The sequence below is a fragment of the Nelusetta ayraudi genome, unplaced genomic scaffold (genome assembly GCF_046127955.1).
Source record: "Nelusetta ayraudi isolate G7.1 ecotype Tasmania unplaced genomic scaffold, CSIRO-AGI_Nayr_v1 ptg000020l, whole genome shotgun sequence".
NCBI lineage: Eukaryota > Metazoa > Chordata > Actinopteri > Tetraodontiformes > Monacanthidae > Nelusetta > Nelusetta ayraudi.
In genome coordinates, this window is record NW_027466070.1 from 2,287,501 (window position 1) to 2,304,892 (window position 17,392).

Here is a 17,392-nt window from a genome sequence, read left to right on the forward strand (position 1 = left end):
TGGATCTCTGCCCTCGCTTGCACGCCCCGCTTCCTGACAGCAGATTGAGGACTTTGAGAGACAAGGCCGTCCGACTCCCATCTCTAATTTTCCTTCCTCCGACCAAATCCCAGCGCCAGCATCCTCCGTTTATCGCCGTATCTCACTCAATCCTCCTCTTTCCTCTGTCATTTCCCTCCCTCCATCTCTCCCCCCCTCCCCCCCCATCTTTCACATTTGCTCCAGTTGATAAATGAGCGGAGGGGCCGATGACACTTATTTTTCGCAAGATGAATGATCCTTGGTCTGGACGGGAAGACGGGAGAGATGAAGGGGAAAAACACCGAAACATTCGGGCCCCTAATTGCTTTTTTCCCCCTCTGAAGAAAGTCAAATTAACATTTAGATGTTGAATGAGTGTTTTGTGTGCATTAGCGCTGTTCCTCCTTGTGTGTGTGTGTGTGTGTGTGTGTGTGTGTGTTGGGGGGGATGGTAATGAGAGACACACGCTGAGGAGTTGTCGGAGTGTGACGGCGGGACAGACGCTGGCGTCGCGCTGCGCTGGCCACGCGCTCTCCATCCTCCGAGCTTAAGTGGCCTCGCCGGGCTGCCGTTTCAACCGCATGACGCAGAATTAGGAAACTCAAAGTGAAAACGCACCTTAAGCCCCGTCGGCAGGATTTAAAAGACGACACAGGTGTAGAAGTCAAAGTTTGGATGACAATAAATCATCATTTAGGGTCCACTTCTTTAGTTTTTTTGAGTATTACTGAAGTTTATGCCTGTTTTAATGGCTCAATAATTTTCAATAATAATAGTCCCCTATTAACCTGTCCTCTCAATTTTAATGCACGTGTTTCACCTGATTGACTTTGATAGCTTCATGTATGCAGGCAACATCAACAGCAGCATCTGTCATGTTGTTACCTGGTTACCAGGTTAAGGGTGACTGTCACAGATGTGTTCAGCGAGTGTAAACGATGTGTGAGGTCAGCGCCCCCCATCCCCCGACACACACACACACACACACACACACACACACACACACTTAGCGGAAGCTGTTTAGCAAAGTCGAGCCGAGAACGTGTTTAGTAAATATTTAAGCGCCTTGTTCCTACATGGCCACCCGCCGTTCGTTACCAGGCATCTTTTATTCATAAATACCAATCTCAAATTAGTTTCCGCTCCTATTCTGAAATATGACTGTAATTAAGTCTGTTTTCCGCTCAGTTCTGCTCAAGCAAGAAGGAAAAAAGCAAAAGGAAAAAAAAAAAGAAGCAGCAACCGCTAACTAATTAATGAGGAGCTCTGTTAGTTATTCATGAGCCAAGATGAGCGAGTAAATGCCTCAGCACCCATAAAAGTTGTGACTCTGCATTTCGGGGGCCCTGGTGAGATGAAGTTTGACAGACGTGGAGCACAAATCAAAAGTTTCTGTCACCTCAGGAACCCCTGGAACCTCATTTCGGAGAGATGTTCCTGCAGAAATAAGTCCCTGAATTTTTCTGCAAAGTGTTTCATGACTGAAGCGATTGAAGTTTGTGTCTGGGCCGTGTTTACCTCGTAAACCGGAGGCCAGGAGACAATGGGGTTGGTTGGCGGCTGGACGATTGGCTGGATCTTGAGACGGTGTTGCAACAAAGGAGCTTCTTCCTCGACATGCCAGCAGCAGCAGCAGCAGCAGCAGCAGCAGCAGCAGTGGATCTCCACTCCGCCCGCGATCGCTTCACCCTTTTAGAATTTTAAAGCTCTATGTGTTTTTTTCCAATGAATAATGCATTTCAAGGCTATAGGAAGGGTTGTGGGGCAGCGGGGGGGGGGGGGCACACATTACATTCCATACATGCTGCACGCAACATATAGTACAGCTTCACACCAGAGTGCAGCCTGCTAATGCAGAGGATATTGCGCTGTAAGTGATTCCTCATGAGCGCCGGCCGAGTGTGGGATATTATATCAGCTGGCAGAAATATCCCTGATATTACTGGCCGGTGAAATGAAAAGGAATCCTCTCGACGGAGGGATACCATGTCATGATGTCGTCTTCTGCAGTGGTGCAGTCGCCGTCCTCGTTCATCCATTTTGCTCCACGTACGCATCTTGTTTTGAAGGATTCGACTCGCGGTTCGAGGCTGAACTTTAAGAGACGCCCCGCTGCTTTATGTAGGGACACGGCGCCGTCTGTTCCCCATCAATCTGCCTTCATCAGAAACAGAGGCCGTAACTTTCTCTCCTTCTTCATCTTTTTTTCTCTCTCCTTCTTCCTGGCAGAGCCACGGCGACGCACCGAGGACAGATCCTCTTCAAGGATGCTCTGGCCCAGCAGCTCTGCGAGCAAGGAGGTGAGTGGCAGCACCCAGAACCAGCCTGCACACGCTCTATGTTCCCACCTGGGCACCTATACGTCCATACCCCCACCCGCACCTCCTCTCACCTCCCATTATTGTCCATCATGTGCACCAGAATGTCAGGGTGCGGATGAATCACCGCCTCTCCGGCGCCCCCTGGTTCGCTCCCTCTCCTCTGTCTAATGAAGCGGCCACAGCCAGAGATAGTTGGATGTCCTATATTGCCAGCTTAATTCCAGCTTATGCTAAACGCAGCTTTACCCTCCTCTCCTCCTCTTCTCTCTCTCCATCTCGCTCTGGTGGAGATTTGCTCTTCCTGGACGACGCTTCTTACATCAACTTTTTTTTTCTTTCTTTTTTTCGGGACTTCGAAGGAGATTTGAGCAGTTGCCGCCAGACGCTGCGTGTGTGCTGGGTGTCTGTAATTGCTTGTTTACGGGACGGATGCCTCCACCCCTCCCCTCCCCTCCCACTCTTCCCCATTTGTCAAGTTTGACTCTAAATCCCAAAAGTGGGCAAGTCCGACCGACTGCTGGCCAAACTGCCTCAGATAAGGCAGTTTTTTTTTTAATCTTTTTAGATTTTTTTTTTTTTAATTACACACTTTATTAAAGTCAACGACCTCTGTGGCGTTTCGTGATGAAAACTGTCCCTCGGCGAGCCCCGACAGAGGCACTTGTGATGGTCGAGCCAAGAAGACGGTTCTTCTGCAGGGGCTTTCTGTCCGCTCGCAGCCGTCGGTCAGACCTGAGTCGCTGACGGACAGCTCGCCGCCATCTCCTCCTCCGTCTCCTTGCCCGAGAGCTCGTCCCCTCGTCCCCTCGCCACCACTGACACACTGCCCCGCTCTGCTCTTTTTCTCCCCATGCAAATTAAGTATCCGCCGCCAACGACACTCACTGGGCTGCGCGGCTGCCAAAAGGCCCCGCAGCGACTCGCAAGCTGGGAAGAAGAGATTCAGTCCTCGCAGAACCTCCGCCGAGGCAAAGCAGGCAAATTTGGAGCGGAGAGATAAATTAGCCGAGGTGCAGTATTTTAACTGTTGCGAGCGCCCCGTGAGTCTCTTAGCGGCCCTGAGAGATGAGACAATTAGCCTTTTTGTCATGTCTTTGCAACTTTGTGTTGCGGCAGGTTTTGAACATTTACATTGGACGGAAAAGTTACAAATAGTTATATATTCTGTCACACAGTGCATGTTCATTTCTGAGAAGATGCCTATTCAGAAAAAATAACATCTGTGTGTGTGCCAAAGGCGTTGAGTCAACAGGACTCTGGACAAAGCCACGCAATGCTGTATTTGTCTGCATCTGCACCGTTTTTGCAGAGATCAAAGCTAACACAGGAATATTGCTGCAGCTTATGAACCGTACAAAATTACAGCTCTATTTGAAGTCTTGCTCTGCAACTGCATACTTTCACCAATAGGGGTGCTGTGTTCCAGGAACAAACAGCAGTCAGTATTTAGGTCTTTATCTAATGGTTCTCAGAAATTGTGTGCGGAAATGATCGGAGGTTGAAAATGAAAGAGAAAGTCATCACGAAGCTTAGTTTTTCAGAATTGAGGCGGCCTGATAATTATCCGTCATCAACAATAAGAGGATACAGGAGGACATGCGAGCCTGCAGTTGACCTGGTTGCAGGCTAATTCTCTTGATGGCAAATCGCACATCGCACCGGGGAAAAATCTGACTCACAGATGAGAAACAAACAAATGCCATCGGCCACAGCGGAGATGGGGGTGGATGCCAGAGAGGAGGAGGGATGAAGGAGAAATAGCCTAATGTCTCTTGACTCTTTGGAGTGTCCAAATTCAGATATTCATTGTTAAAAAAAAATAAAACTGAAATATGCAAGAACTGAAGATTTGAAGGCGAGGTGAAGTGAAGTGACTCAGCGAAATATCAAAAGTTGGCCGAGACGACCGCTCGCAGGTCACATGGGGCGACGTTCAGGCCTTTTACAGTCCAGCGGCATCACAGCGGAGCTGTCACGCGCTCTTCTGTTGGCAGGCGACGAGGTCGCAGGTCGCTGCCAGCAAAGTTACTTGAAATCCCGGCATTAGCATTCAGAGCGGAGCCAAAGACGAGGGGAGCGAGTGGCTCGAGCCACCTCGCAGGTTCGCGGAGCTTAAAGTCTGGAGCTTTGAAGAACCGCCCAGGTGAAAGCCATCTGAAGCCGGCTGAGAAGTGAGACGCGGAGCAGGAGGGGCTGCCAAGGAAAAAAACCAAAGCAGCCAATCAGCGGTGATCAGCCGCAGCGAGGGGGTCTTTAGGAACAAATGCAGATTAGCCCCGAGAGGCGAGAGAAGAGTTTGAGGTTAAACTTGGCGCCATAAAGAGGTGGAAGAGTGAACTTTAACCAAGATAAGAGATTAAGATGGGATCAGAAGAAGTCTTTAAAACCTTTGAAATGAGCACAAAGTAGCGCGTGTCACAGAACAAAGTTCACAGAGACAGTCTTGGAAATTTTTTTACAGTTTGAATTTACATGCAAACGTTGGGACCATGTGTGTGTGTGTGTTTGTTTACATCCTTGTGTGTACCTGTGTCTGGATCCCCTCCGTGTGTGCTGTCACGGCCCCTTTCTGCTGCGTCAGCTCCTCGTTTCCTCCTCCTGCTCCACCATCCTGTCTTTATCCTCCACTAGATTCCTTCGACTTCCCTCTTTAGTTTGCTCCGATCCTGGTACTTTACCCATCGGCCAACAGAAACAAAACCCTGTCTATGTTTTTCATCGTCAGCGGAGGCTAATGCGTGTCTGAATGGTACGTGAACGCCATCAATCAGCGGCAGGTTGAGACACTTTGGATCGTGACGCAGCAAAAATCCCAATGATGTGAATGTTTTGGAATCACTGCGATGGCACTCAGTGGCAGGAGGGCAGGATGGAAACACAAGTGTGTCTCCACCGTAGAAATACTTAAGTTCCAGATAAGAAAAAATGCCCATGTAGGCAGGCAGGCAGGGAGGCCATGGGGAGGCGAGGCCGAGGCGGCTGATGAAGGGTGGGGTTGTTGTGGGCGTGGAGCGGAGCTGCGGGCCGTCCATCAGCTGGATCGGCTGACAGCGGGGGCCGGCGCTCCCCGAGTCACCGCCCGCCTGCCGCCGTCGCCAGCTCGTCTCATTTCCACAGAGGGAATAAATCAGCTCTTTATGGACCTGGCCGAGTGCACCGGCGGCCCAGATGGATTATTAAAGGGACATATAACTCAAAGTGGGGGGTGACGCTCCCCTGAGGGACGCCTGATCACAGCGGCGGCGGAGCGGGTGGCCTCCACCGCTGCCGCGTCCTCGCCGCCCTCCCGGTCTGTCTGCCGGCGCCGGCCGCCAGGCTGGCGGAGCGCCGGCTCGCCTGCCATCCCTCATCGCTCGCTAGCAGGAAACCTTGAGACCTTCACCCTCCCACCCCCCTGCATCCCGAGTCAATCCTCTTCTCTTTTTTTCCTCTGCGCTCGTGCTTTGTGCTTATTTTTCATACGCTGTGTGGTTTTCCTGTCTTTTTGTGTTTGGAGGCATGGAGGCAGATGCAGATTTTCAGGTTGCACGGAAAAAAGGGTTTTATTTAAACTATTAACCAAAACTAAGGGTGTTCCGTGAGGGTCACTAGTGCCAAAAAGCACACTGGGAGGCTTAAACAAAAAAAACTAAACTAAAAATCGTAGCAAAAATTAAAATAACAAGAACAGACCTGAGAATACTTCACTGGAACAGCATGGCATGAACCTTGACAGAAGACATAAAACAATGATCCGACCAAGACAAAGGGAGACAAAGGCTGTGTCTCAATTCAGGGTCTGCATCCTTCGAAGCCTGCATTTGAAGGCCAGTTGCGTCATAGCACTTTGCGAAGGCTTGTCCCAATTCCCAAAACTCCCAAACGCGCCCTCGAAATGCACCCTACTTTTAGCCGGATGCACCGCTACTAGCCTTCGCGTCCTCCTATATCCCAAGATGCTTTGCGTGCTGCTGCAAAGCATCCTGGGATCCTGGGAAGTCAGCTGAAATTGCGGCATCTACTGGCAAAGACACGGCGTATTAATTTAAATATTCAAATTTCACATAAAATATTAAGCTTTAACGAAGGGTTTTTAGTTGTTTGAACATCCAACGTCATGGTTGGATGGCGAACCAACGGTTAGCTTGATGCTATTAAAATGTCACTTCCGGGACTGGCCAGCAGGAGGGAACAGCGGTGACGCAACCAGGAAATACGCCGAAGGCTAGACCGTCCTCCAAAGGACCCGCCTTCCGACAGAGGACGCTTCCTTCGAAAGATGCAGACCCTGAGTTGAGACACAGCCAAGGACTACTTATACACTGGGGCTGGAGAGCAGGGCTGCTCGAGGGCAGGGCTGAAAACAGGGCACAGGTGACAGAACTCAAGAAATGAAGGCAGGAACAAACAGACTTCAAAATAAAACAGGAAACACAGAACATGATACATCCTGCTTATGAGAGCGGTGATGGGTGAAGGCTTCTGCACTGTGTTTAGGTCCACATCTCCCACAGTGAGATATTTACCACACAGACACAACACATAATTTACATTCAGTATTCCTCCCAACTCATCCCAACATTTCCCTCTTCGGATTCTACCTGACCTTCAGTTCACAGCAGGGAAAAGGTGGCGCTGAAATTGGAAAATTGTGGCGGAGAACGTCTCCTCTCCACTCTCCACTCACCCGTGATCTTTGTAATGATGCTAATTAGAACCCACACAAAAGGCCCCGTTTCATGGAGAGCCTTCAAGTGGCTCCAGCCTGACCTTGGAGAACCCTTCTCCGTGATATTCATTATGGAAGAACAAAAAAGAAAGAGAGAAAGAAAGACAACAACAGCATCCTGTATCCCCGGTGAGCCGGTAATTGCCACCTCCACTTAGTCGGGAGCAGCTCGACTTCAAACGGGACTTAAGGATGTGAGTCAGACGGAGGCAAAGGGGAGCAAACAAGAGGAAGAGGAGAAGAAGAAGAGGAGGAAGAAGGAGGGAGCAGTCTGGAGTTCACAGGGTGTGGAGAAAGGGACTCTGGGGAGGGAGCGGGTGGGTTTGAGGGGTGAGATTAAAGCAGGAAAGGGGTGGGGGTGGAGGGGTGGTGGGGTTTAACATGACTCGTGCCCTGCACCCTTTGTGCAGAGACGTCTGAGTCGGCTAAAGCTCCTGCTCGCTCCGTCCCCCCCGAACCTCTGCTCATCAGAGCCGTTCAACTTCCTGTCTGGTTTATTGAGAAACCCCTCTGCGCTGTGCCCGAGTGTGTGCATAGCAGGGGGGGGGGAGCCTTGTGGCCTTGTGCGTGCGTGTGCACGTCCGTTGCTCTGCAAGTTTGCGAGCGTGAGCCCTGGCCGGGGAGATACAGGCATTAGCGGAGATGAGCCGCAAATGGAGCAGGCAGTAATTGAAGTCTTTAAGAAAGTGAGAGGGGATTAATCCAGTCGAAATGAGCGCCGCTGTCTGCACCCCCGACGTCCAGGGGGTGAGGCGATGGGGGGAGACGGAGGACAAGGGTGGGGGGAAGGGTGGAGGGGGTGTGTGGGGGAGGCGGTGGGGAGACCGTGATGGAGCGTGGAGAAAGGAAACTGTAAATGAGGCCTTTTTGGGGAGCTCGGAGGGATTATCCACTGAGGGAAAATAAGAGTCTTCCAGTCTTGACCTCACTAGAAAGACTGAGAGAGATTTGAGTTTAATTCAGAAGAAGAATATCAACCAAGCATCAACGACTGTGCCGGTGTTAGAAGTGGATCAGCAGCAGCCTTCAGTCTGGTGAAAATGTTTGAGGTCCCCCCCCCGAAGATCAACCCTGCTAGCGGCGCTAGCGCCCTCTGTCGCTACAGCATACAAAATCAGCCCCTTGTGATGCCACAGAGGGCACTCACACCTCTCCCAGGTTTGAGATGACAGTGCCAGACAGGTTTTTGGCTCCAGTCCCTTGCTATGCACATGGAAGGTCCAGCAAAGGATCACTTTCAGCAGGAGGCTGCAAACAGAGGGCTAACAACACTACTTTTTAGAAGTTTTTTTTTTTTTTAAGGTATGTAGCCACGCACGGCTCCTCCACTCCACTGGAGTCTGGGATTAAAATTAAAAAGCGAAGATATGAAAATAAGTACATTGTGCATGTGGTAAGTGGAAGTCGCTGGAGGCCTGAGTCACACGTTTCACTTCAGCTGAGGATTAGTGGAGAACGATGCAGACGCTCTCAGCGGGCGGAGCTAAACTGTCACTCAGACCACTAAGACTCCTTGGGTCAGCACCAAACACTGCCTGCGTTCGGCTAAAAACCAGCGGCTGGCTGGAAAATGAGGGCAGCTAACTAAAGTGAAACCGAAGCACCAGTGAGGAAATATTGAGAACCCTATCAAATGTTTTAATAATACCTCATTTTGCTCTCACCTCTTTTTTTTTCTTTTTTTTTAGCTCCTGTTGTTTATGGGGTAGCTTAGTCGTGCTTTTTTTTTTTTTCCTTATCTGAGCTCGTCTCTTAGTGGAAATTTTAAGAGCCGCAGTCCAATTTTAAAGAAAGTCTTAAGCAAGAGTTGAGATTAAACTTTTGGAATGAGCCCTGCGTGTCTTATCTGGCCGTGTTTTATCAGGTGGGCCGGCTCATCCTGGATGGAGAACTCTTGGTGCAGATTATCCCTCTTTCTCCCGGCCCAGAGCAAGAAATCAGCGCGGACGTGGCAGAGATGAAAGGGGACTTGGGCTCCAAGCCACCGGTGTGCCGCTCGAGAGTCAATACTCGTGATATGAACACCTCAGTAAAAGCTCCAATAAGTTCGCCACGCAACGCAAAGTCTGCATGTTGGCTTAACGAGGTCTTCCAGAGTCGCTGGAGTCGCTTTTAGCTTCAATGTGGACTTAAAGTTTAGTTTCACCGCCAATTTCCCTGCAGCTGTGGAAGTTCAGTTGGCATCTGCTTCACATTATTTCTTCATCCTTATTCTTCTTCATTCTGCATTGCTCACTTCATAAAAATACCTTATCAATCCAATGAAATCCTCTTTGTTTCCCCACTCACTTCTCCTCTTTATTCTTAAAAAAAAAAAAAAATACTTGCACTGTGCTCCAACTTCATGGTAATTTGCAAAAAAGAAGAAGAAGAAGAAGAAGAAGAAGAAAAAGAAGAAGAAGAAGAAGAAGAAGAAGAAGAAGAAGAAGAAGAAGGGCAGACTTGCTGCACGGCTACAAAGTGTTCTCATTAAAAACCAATGTGCAGTCCATTAAGACGCTACAGTCGCCGGCCCACCTCACTCACCTCACAGTGTGTGCTTCCCAGGGGACAGATTGGTGGTTAAGTGTGTTAGCTCGGCCACACACACACACACACGGTCACAGGCTCCTCTGGGGAGGATGCCGGTTAATGGCATTGAACTGTTAATCAGGCCCTCCTGGCCCGTTCATCACATTAACAGCTGCAGCCACCAGGCAGCCGCAGCCGCGACTGGACAGTCACACAAAGTTTGTGTTTCACTCCAAGGAGTCGGTGTGATTGAATGTCACTTGGCTGGGTAGGAAAGTCTGCGCTGTCCTTCCAATACGCTCCTATACATTGCAATGCAGGACTGGACGATGCAGAGGATTTTGGTATCGATCTGATACCAAGTGAATAAAAATGTTATGATCATTGAATCATTTTGTGATTTTGCCTTCAGAGGCAAAGATTATATATATATATATATATATATATATAATATATATTTAGTAACTAATACTACAATACAAAACAATTTAAGTTTACACAAAAAGGACCTTTCATGACACAGTGATATTTGTGAAATGAACTCAAGTAGAGAGATACACGGTTTACTTGGAGAGAAGCTGGACTAACATCCAGAAGAGAAATTGCAGCAAAAGTATCGATCTCATACCAATACCAATACTCACCTTGATATCGATACTATCAATATTTACATCTGTTCCAACAGCCCATCGTTACATGAGGTTTAACCCATGAATTCATCGCTTGCAAATCTGCTGGTCTTGTTCTCCTCGTGCAACGTCCAGCGTTCCGTCCATTGTCGACAAAACATCTCAAACATCTCAGCCATGGTTTATTGTCTTCCTCACTCTTCCTCTCTTCTTTTCCTCCCTCCTCCTCTCTTTCAGCGCCCACCGAGTCTCCTCTCAGGCCGAATCTGGGTGAGTCTGATTTTCCTTTTTTGATTTTACAACCGCAGCAGGAAATTGTGACATGAAAAGGTGTCTAACCGTGAACACATGGCGTTGCGTGTGCTTGCACAGCGGAGCTGCACGGTCGGCACGCCGTGCTGCGGGACGACTTTGACTCCGCCCTCCTGGCAGAGCTCGACTCCAGCATCTGGTAGGTGGAGAGGTTACTGCCCTCTCTTGTCATCCGCGGCGTCCTGTTCGTTCGCCCGCATCTGCGGCCTTTTCACCCCCCCCTCCCCCCAACCCATGCCCCCTACAGGTCAGAGTGCAGCAACTGCGAGGTGGGAGAGCAGTGCGGCGTGCTGATGCACGGCAGAGCGGCGACTTTCTGCGAGCCCTTCGGAGAGCGCGAGCTGGTAACTGCCGCCGTCCCACCGCACTGCTGTGCACTCCACAGCCCATCGACCGCACAAACCGCAACCACAAGCACAATAAACTGCAGCGGCGAGGCGACGACCGCGCCGTCGCATCTCATGTTTAAACATACGCCGCTCCACAGCCTCTGCTGTGGTCCACCACTGTGGAGCTTTACTTTTTCACACACAAGTACCACAGCGTGTCGGATTGAGTTGCACGGCTAGAGACTGGCCTGGGTGGTGAATTTTTAAAGGCCCCATTTCAAACACATTTCACATCTTTGTTTTGTTTTGTATCCCCAAAAACTCGACAGGATCTCCAGAGAGCAGCACATTTAGCCCTCTGTTTACAGCCACCTGCTATAAGGCCGATGCTTTGTGTTCGGGACTTCACTAGCTGCGTTTCCATTACACTTAGAATGGCGCAAAACTCAAATATCACAATAAAAAAACGGTCATGGAAACACCTAAACTTAAAAAAATACCCTCTCTCTCATGTGGTGCTTTCTCAGGTGTGTCGATACAGAGGGAGATCGCAAAAGTGTCATGAAAACGCTTCTTTCGCATTTACTCGTCACTTAAATTTGAACGGAGGAGGAGACGGATTTTTCTTTTTTACAAGTAATCATAGAGAAAAATATAACAGCCATTCTGGACAGCAAACAACATTGAAAGGCAGATTTATAAGAGGAATTAGAAAATGTTTTGTACCTCCATCCTCCTCAAGGTGGGGTCTCGCAGGACGGGATTTTACGAGAATTATGGTTTATGTGCCTGAAAATCGCAATCGCAATCGCATGGTACTTTGTCGAATTTTTTTAGAAATATCACTTTTATTTTGCGAAAACCTGTAATGTAAATGCAGCTACTGAAACAAGGCATCCGCGAAGCAGTGTTGTCACATACTAACTTACACTGTGACATCACAGAAAGCGCTGATTTTCAGAACTGGTGCATTTTAGCGGATACCTTCAGCAAAAGTCACACATGCAAGAAAAAAAGAAGCATGTCTGCCATTAGTGACGTTCAGTATTCAAGTCTACAAGAGTTAAAAACAAAATGTGACATCAATCAGCCGCTAACTTTAATTTGGCTTCTGTTCGGAAAAACAAAACAAACAAAACTGAACTCTGGCACAACTGAGAGGCCCAGAGGAGCCAAAGAACGGAGGGTAATGAAGACTGGAAGCCGAAAGAAAGAATGGAACTCTGGGAATTTCTTTTTTTCCAGCAAAGCCGAGCAGCACCAGAACACCAGCCGCACTCGGTGGAACACAGACACACAGTGACTCATAACTGCTTATCAATGATTTCCACGCTGTCCTTCTCCGCTTACAAAGCTGATTTCAGGCCATTTATTCCGCTGTCGCAAATAAAAGGCGTCGGGCGGCAGTTGAACGGCGCCAGTCCGTGTCCTCCTCTGATAAGCCTCTCTTCCGTCTGTCACGCGTCCAAGTGTTTGATGCCACTGCCTGGCGACTCTTCCATCAGGAGCAACAAGCACGTCCAGAAACGCTGACACATATCCACAAACACAGCATCATCATCATCACCCGGGAGGGAGGGGGAAAAGAAAAGAAAATAAGCCACAGCAGACAGTTTGAAATTGAGGCTGAATAAAGTTGTTGTTTTTTTTTTCATTGAAAGCCAGAAGGTTATTTTCTGATTTTCTGCTGTGTTTGTCTTCACAGATCACCGTACCACTCAACACCAGCACGGCCTCCATCCTGCAGTTCGCCCTCGGTGAGGTTTTCCATCCAGACCACATTTACATTCTCAGAGAAAAACACCAAAATAATGACTCACTGACACGTCCGTCATGTAATATTTACTGCAATACTTTACGTGACTTTTCCAAATCTTGAAAAATGTGCAATTAATTTTGATTGGACCCCTGATCTCTTTTAGTTCTAGTCTGGCAGCATCTGCACGTTTTTTGTTTATCCAGTCATGAAACTTGCAGGAGCATCCACGGTTCAGTTTGGCCTCTTTTTATTTTATTTTAACTTTATTTCTAGTTTTTGTACAAAGTACAAGCACCAAAAATATAAATGACCACATAAATTCTTTTTCCTTTGGTGTGCATCACACATTTAACCCAGAAGTGTTGCATACTTTTGTCACTGACAATGCTATTACATCCGTATTGAATGACTCATATTTGAGCTTTTTTTTTTTTTGGAGGGGGGGGGGTTAAATGAATGAATTTTTTTGCCCCTGAAACGACTCGTGCTGACTGCAGCACAGCAGATCCCTGTGTCGCCTCCAAGAAACATCCCATTTACACAGCATACATATCGATATATGTATATATAGATTCAACCTGCTGCTACGCAGTGTCTTTGAGTCGCTGCTCCCTCCCGGTCCCCGCCCGGCCTCCTCCATCGCAGCAATGAATGATTCACGACATCGTAGGAAGACACCCTGTAGGCGGCGGCGGCGGCAGCAGCGGCAGCAGCGGCAGCGGCGGCGGTGGGGAGTTTTTAGCGTCCTTGTATTTTTCATGTCCATTACATGCATCCGGCAAACTCTCACAGGAGCTGGACGGAGAGTGGAAATAAAAAGTACACACACACACACACACACACACACACACACACACACACACACACGGCGGCGGCGCAGAGCTACGTCATCCTGCCGTGCTGTACTCACGTCCTGCTGGAGGTATTCAACTGTGTTTCTCGAGCGGGAACGCTGACCTGCACGTAGGAGTCGTAGCCGGAGACAGAGGGCTTAGTTCCTCTTCCATTAGTGACCTTTGACCCCATAAGCTCCTGCAACATCTTCACTCACGGGCATTTTGAGGGCATTGGAAACACTCTGGTGCTGCAGCACGCCAACAGATGCTGCTCCAGCACGAAGACGCGCTTTGCGGTCGTTGGGTCTTCATCTCCAATGTAACTGGTCGCGGGGCCATTCCTTCTCGGCGCGGCCAAGCTACCATTCCACTGTGACACCATGTAGACCCCATTTTCCAGTCGACAGAGGAAGGAACCAGCCAGAAGTAGCAGCATCCTCCCCCTCCTTGCCGTGCCTGGCTGCCCTCAAAGAGCAGGCCGAGGAGCCAGACCCTCTGACAGGAGTCACACGGAATTAGCTGCTGCGTGTTTGGACGTCAGCAGTCTGTTAACAGTCCTCCGTGCGTGTGTGTGTGTGTGTTTTCTTTCCAGGCTCGGGCTCCTGTCGGTTCAGTTACTCAGACCCTGCCATCACCGTGTCGTACAGCGTCAGCGGCAACAGCAACACCTCGGATGACTGGATCACACTGGAGAAGATCAGGTTCTCTGTCCAGCTCCTCCTCCTCTTCCTCATCCACCTCCTCCTCCTGCTACCTCCTCATCCACCCCACAGTCCCTCCATCTGTCGTCCAACGTGTGTCATCCTCTCTTCTCACCTCCTGCTTCACATGCATCAGTCTTCTCCTCCTCTACCAGCCCTCCTGTTATTCCATCCCTCCGTCCCTATCAGGCTTATGTAGCCCATCCAGCCGTGAATTGCTCAGACTTTTGCGCAAGAAGAATCCAGTGATGGGCAGCAGCGCGCTACAAGTAGCGACGCTACTTTCGTTGATTACAATTTTCAGTAGCGTCACGCTAATGCCGCTCCTTTTGAACCAGATAGCTTTTTCTGTAGCGCAGCTATTTCTAGAGTCCAGTGGTGTCGTAGCGTCACTCAGACGCTACACGTTACTGTCCATGGCAAGCTCAATTTGTGGCAGTGGCACCGAGCTGTGGTATCCCTGGTGGCACTCCTAGGTGCCGCAGCTCAATGTCGCTAGCAGTCGCGGCACAAGTAATGATAATTAATACGTGGTACGGCAAGAAAATGTTCCAAGAAGGAAGACACAAAAAGCCAGACAGGGCTTGTTTGAATTGCTCCTGTTTGTTTCATAATTAATAATCAAACAGAGTATTTTTTGCCAGCCTATTTGTTTGGTGGAAAGTCGTTCTTGATCATGAAGTTGGTACAAAGAAAGTAGTGTCGATGTAGCTACCTACTTTTGCCATGTAGCTTGTGGTGTAGCTTGCTTCATTTCTCTGGGGACTGCTTCTGCAGGAATCTAAAGTCCTGGCTGCAAACAGAGGGCTAAACATGCACGTTTTAAGAATTAATTATTATTTTAGATTCTAAATCACACAAGCGACACACTCAGCAACAGCGCTGTGCTGTCCCTCTGCAGAGCGCCGACCAACAGCAGCACCGTGGTGCACCTGCTGCCGCTGCCACACCGCTCCAAGGCCGACGGCGTGCGTCTCCGCTGGTCCCAGGACGCTCCGCAGGGCCCCGAGGGCTACGAGTCCTGCTGGGGGCTGGACAACGTGCTGCTGGTCAACGCTGCCCACAAAGCCCCGCTGCTGGAGGACAACTTGGACCCTCCCGACACGGCAAACTGGCTCTTCTTCCCCGGAGCTACTGTCAAGGTGCACAGATGAATCTGGGCGGGGGAGGGGGCCGGAGCCAGTCCGAGTCCTCTCAGATTCAAGGAAGTCAACAGCTTGTGCACGTGAAAATGTTATCCATTGCATGTCTCAACATCTAAATTCCTCTCTGCCAGCACGCCTGCCAGTCGGAGGGCAACGCCCTGTACTTCCACGGCGGCGACGGAGTCGCCCAGAGCTTCGCCTCCACCAGAGATGTCGACCTGCACCGCGAGGAAGGGCGGAGCTACTGGGAGGAAGACTTTGAGAGCTCGCCGGCAAAGTACGTCAAGCAGCAGATGGCGTTGTGCCGTCCCCACCGGCCTCACCACATCATTTTACCCACATCCACTTAGGAACATAATCTGTGTTTTTATGATACTGCTCCTATCAAGAGGGCCTGAAGCTAAAAAACACATTTATGAGAAAAAGGTCAATGAAGTCATAAAAGCCACATTAATGTGCTGCAGAAATACTCCAGTGCCAATTTACAGAAGTTTTTTTTTTTTTTTTCTCAAATGTGGCACAGTCTCAGCAGACCTGATACTGAGGGAAGTTCAGTCTGCAGCGTGAACCCTAATATGCTAAAACTGAATTTGGCAGCCGGGCCTCATACCACCATTACAAGGTCTAAACCAGAGCCAGAGAACGTGGACGTTTAAAAGCATCAAAGCAGAATTGTCTGTGGATGAGCTGGAAGGGTTGAGCGAGTGAAGGATTCCTTCTGATTTAGCGATCGACAGAATGTCGGTTATCGGAAAGGTCGAGATCTGGAGGGAGAGACGCTGTGATCTGGTGGCTCTTTGTGTTGTGTGTGTGTGTGTGTGTGTGTGTGTGTGTGTGTGTGTGTGTGTGTGTATTACGCGCAGCTTGACAGCCGTCATCTCCCACGTGTCAAAGGGAGCGTCGTGCGGAGTCAGAGCGGAGTGCGTGGGCTGACACAGGTGACCGTCAGGCCTCTGACTGCTACAGAGACAGCAGTCCATCTGTCCACACACACACACACACACACACACACACGCGCACACACACACACACACACACACACACACACACACACAAGGAGGGAACAGCTAGAAGCTCTGCGTGAGGTGAAGAGAGAAAGTGTAGCGAGATAATCCAGGAGGTTAATTAACATGCCTGTCGTCTCTACCTAACAGTAGAACTGAATCTAACCTCAGTGAAAGGTCCCATACTATTATATATTGTGTTATTCACTTCACCACTTTTTCTCTAACATTCATGTCAGCCAGATCAGATCTACAGAACTTTGTAACACTGACTCTTTTATTTTGAAGTCGCCTTGTCCCCCACATGTGAAACGTCCAACAAAGCATCGGTTTCTGCAGGAATCTAAAGTCCTGGCTGCAAACAGAGGGATAAACATACACGCTTTAATAATTATTTATTAATAATAATTTTTTTCTGCGCACGAAAAAGTCTTTTAATGACGGAAGGAACCCTCAGACTGGAGGAGGAGTCTCAGCTCAGCCGCCTCTTCAACTTCTTGCACAGCTTCTCCAACAACAGGCTGCGCTCAGTAGCGTCACGGCGGTTGCAGAGAGATTTTTCATTCTCGCAGGCGCTCTGCTCCCCTCCGCCGAGTGCCATTTAACCCAGCGCCGGCTGGGACTCGAGGCCCTGCGGTTTATCTGCTGCAGGAGCATAAAACAGCGAGGAACCTGGGGGGGAGAGGAAGAAGTGGGGGGTGGAGCCTCGCAGGAGAGGGCCGACACACTGAGTTAACTTCTGTCGGCGCTAATGAGGATCCTCTCTCCACTGTGCACACAGTGTGTGTGTGTGTTGTCCTCTTCCAGGTGATTCTGTGCACTCTGTGTTTGTTCGTCGCTGGCAAGGTGTGAATCACTGCACCGAAGGGACACCAGGGTGCAAAAGAGACACTTTAGAAACATGCACACACGCAAGAAAAGATCCAAACCGTTTGCTCCCTGGTTTTTTCCCACTGGCGTCGCTGTTTTGTCGGTCAAAGTTAAATAATCGGATGAAAGAAAGAAGAAGGAAGAAGGAGCGCTGCTTGGGTCCTTTAAATAAAATGAGTCAAAGAACTGCTGCTCTTTGGTTGGGGTGCGTTCGTAGAAGATGACAGATCCAGTCAAGTACAAAAA

The 17,392-nt window shown here is 49.3% G+C and overlaps 1 protein-coding gene across 3 annotated transcripts in view; it reads left to right on the forward strand.

Annotated features, from left to right (window-relative positions):
• Positions 1–17,392, forward strand: part of reln (reelin) — a 95,533-nt gene that overhangs the window by 44,194 nt on the left and 33,947 nt on the right. For all 3 annotated transcript variants that reach the window (XM_076027392.1, XM_076027394.1, XM_076027395.1), the window contains exons 4-11: positions 2,251–2,321; positions 10,428–10,460; positions 10,563–10,641; positions 10,750–10,846; positions 12,537–12,588; positions 14,019–14,127; positions 15,029–15,269; positions 15,404–15,549. In XM_076027392.1, coding sequence (XP_075883507.1) covers positions 2,251–2,321; positions 10,428–10,460; positions 10,563–10,641; positions 10,750–10,846; positions 12,537–12,588; positions 14,019–14,127; positions 15,029–15,269; positions 15,404–15,549 — 828 coding nt within the window. The remainder of the gene's footprint in view (positions 1–2,250; positions 2,322–10,427; positions 10,461–10,562; positions 10,642–10,749; positions 10,847–12,536; positions 12,589–14,018; positions 14,128–15,028; positions 15,270–15,403; positions 15,550–17,392) is intronic.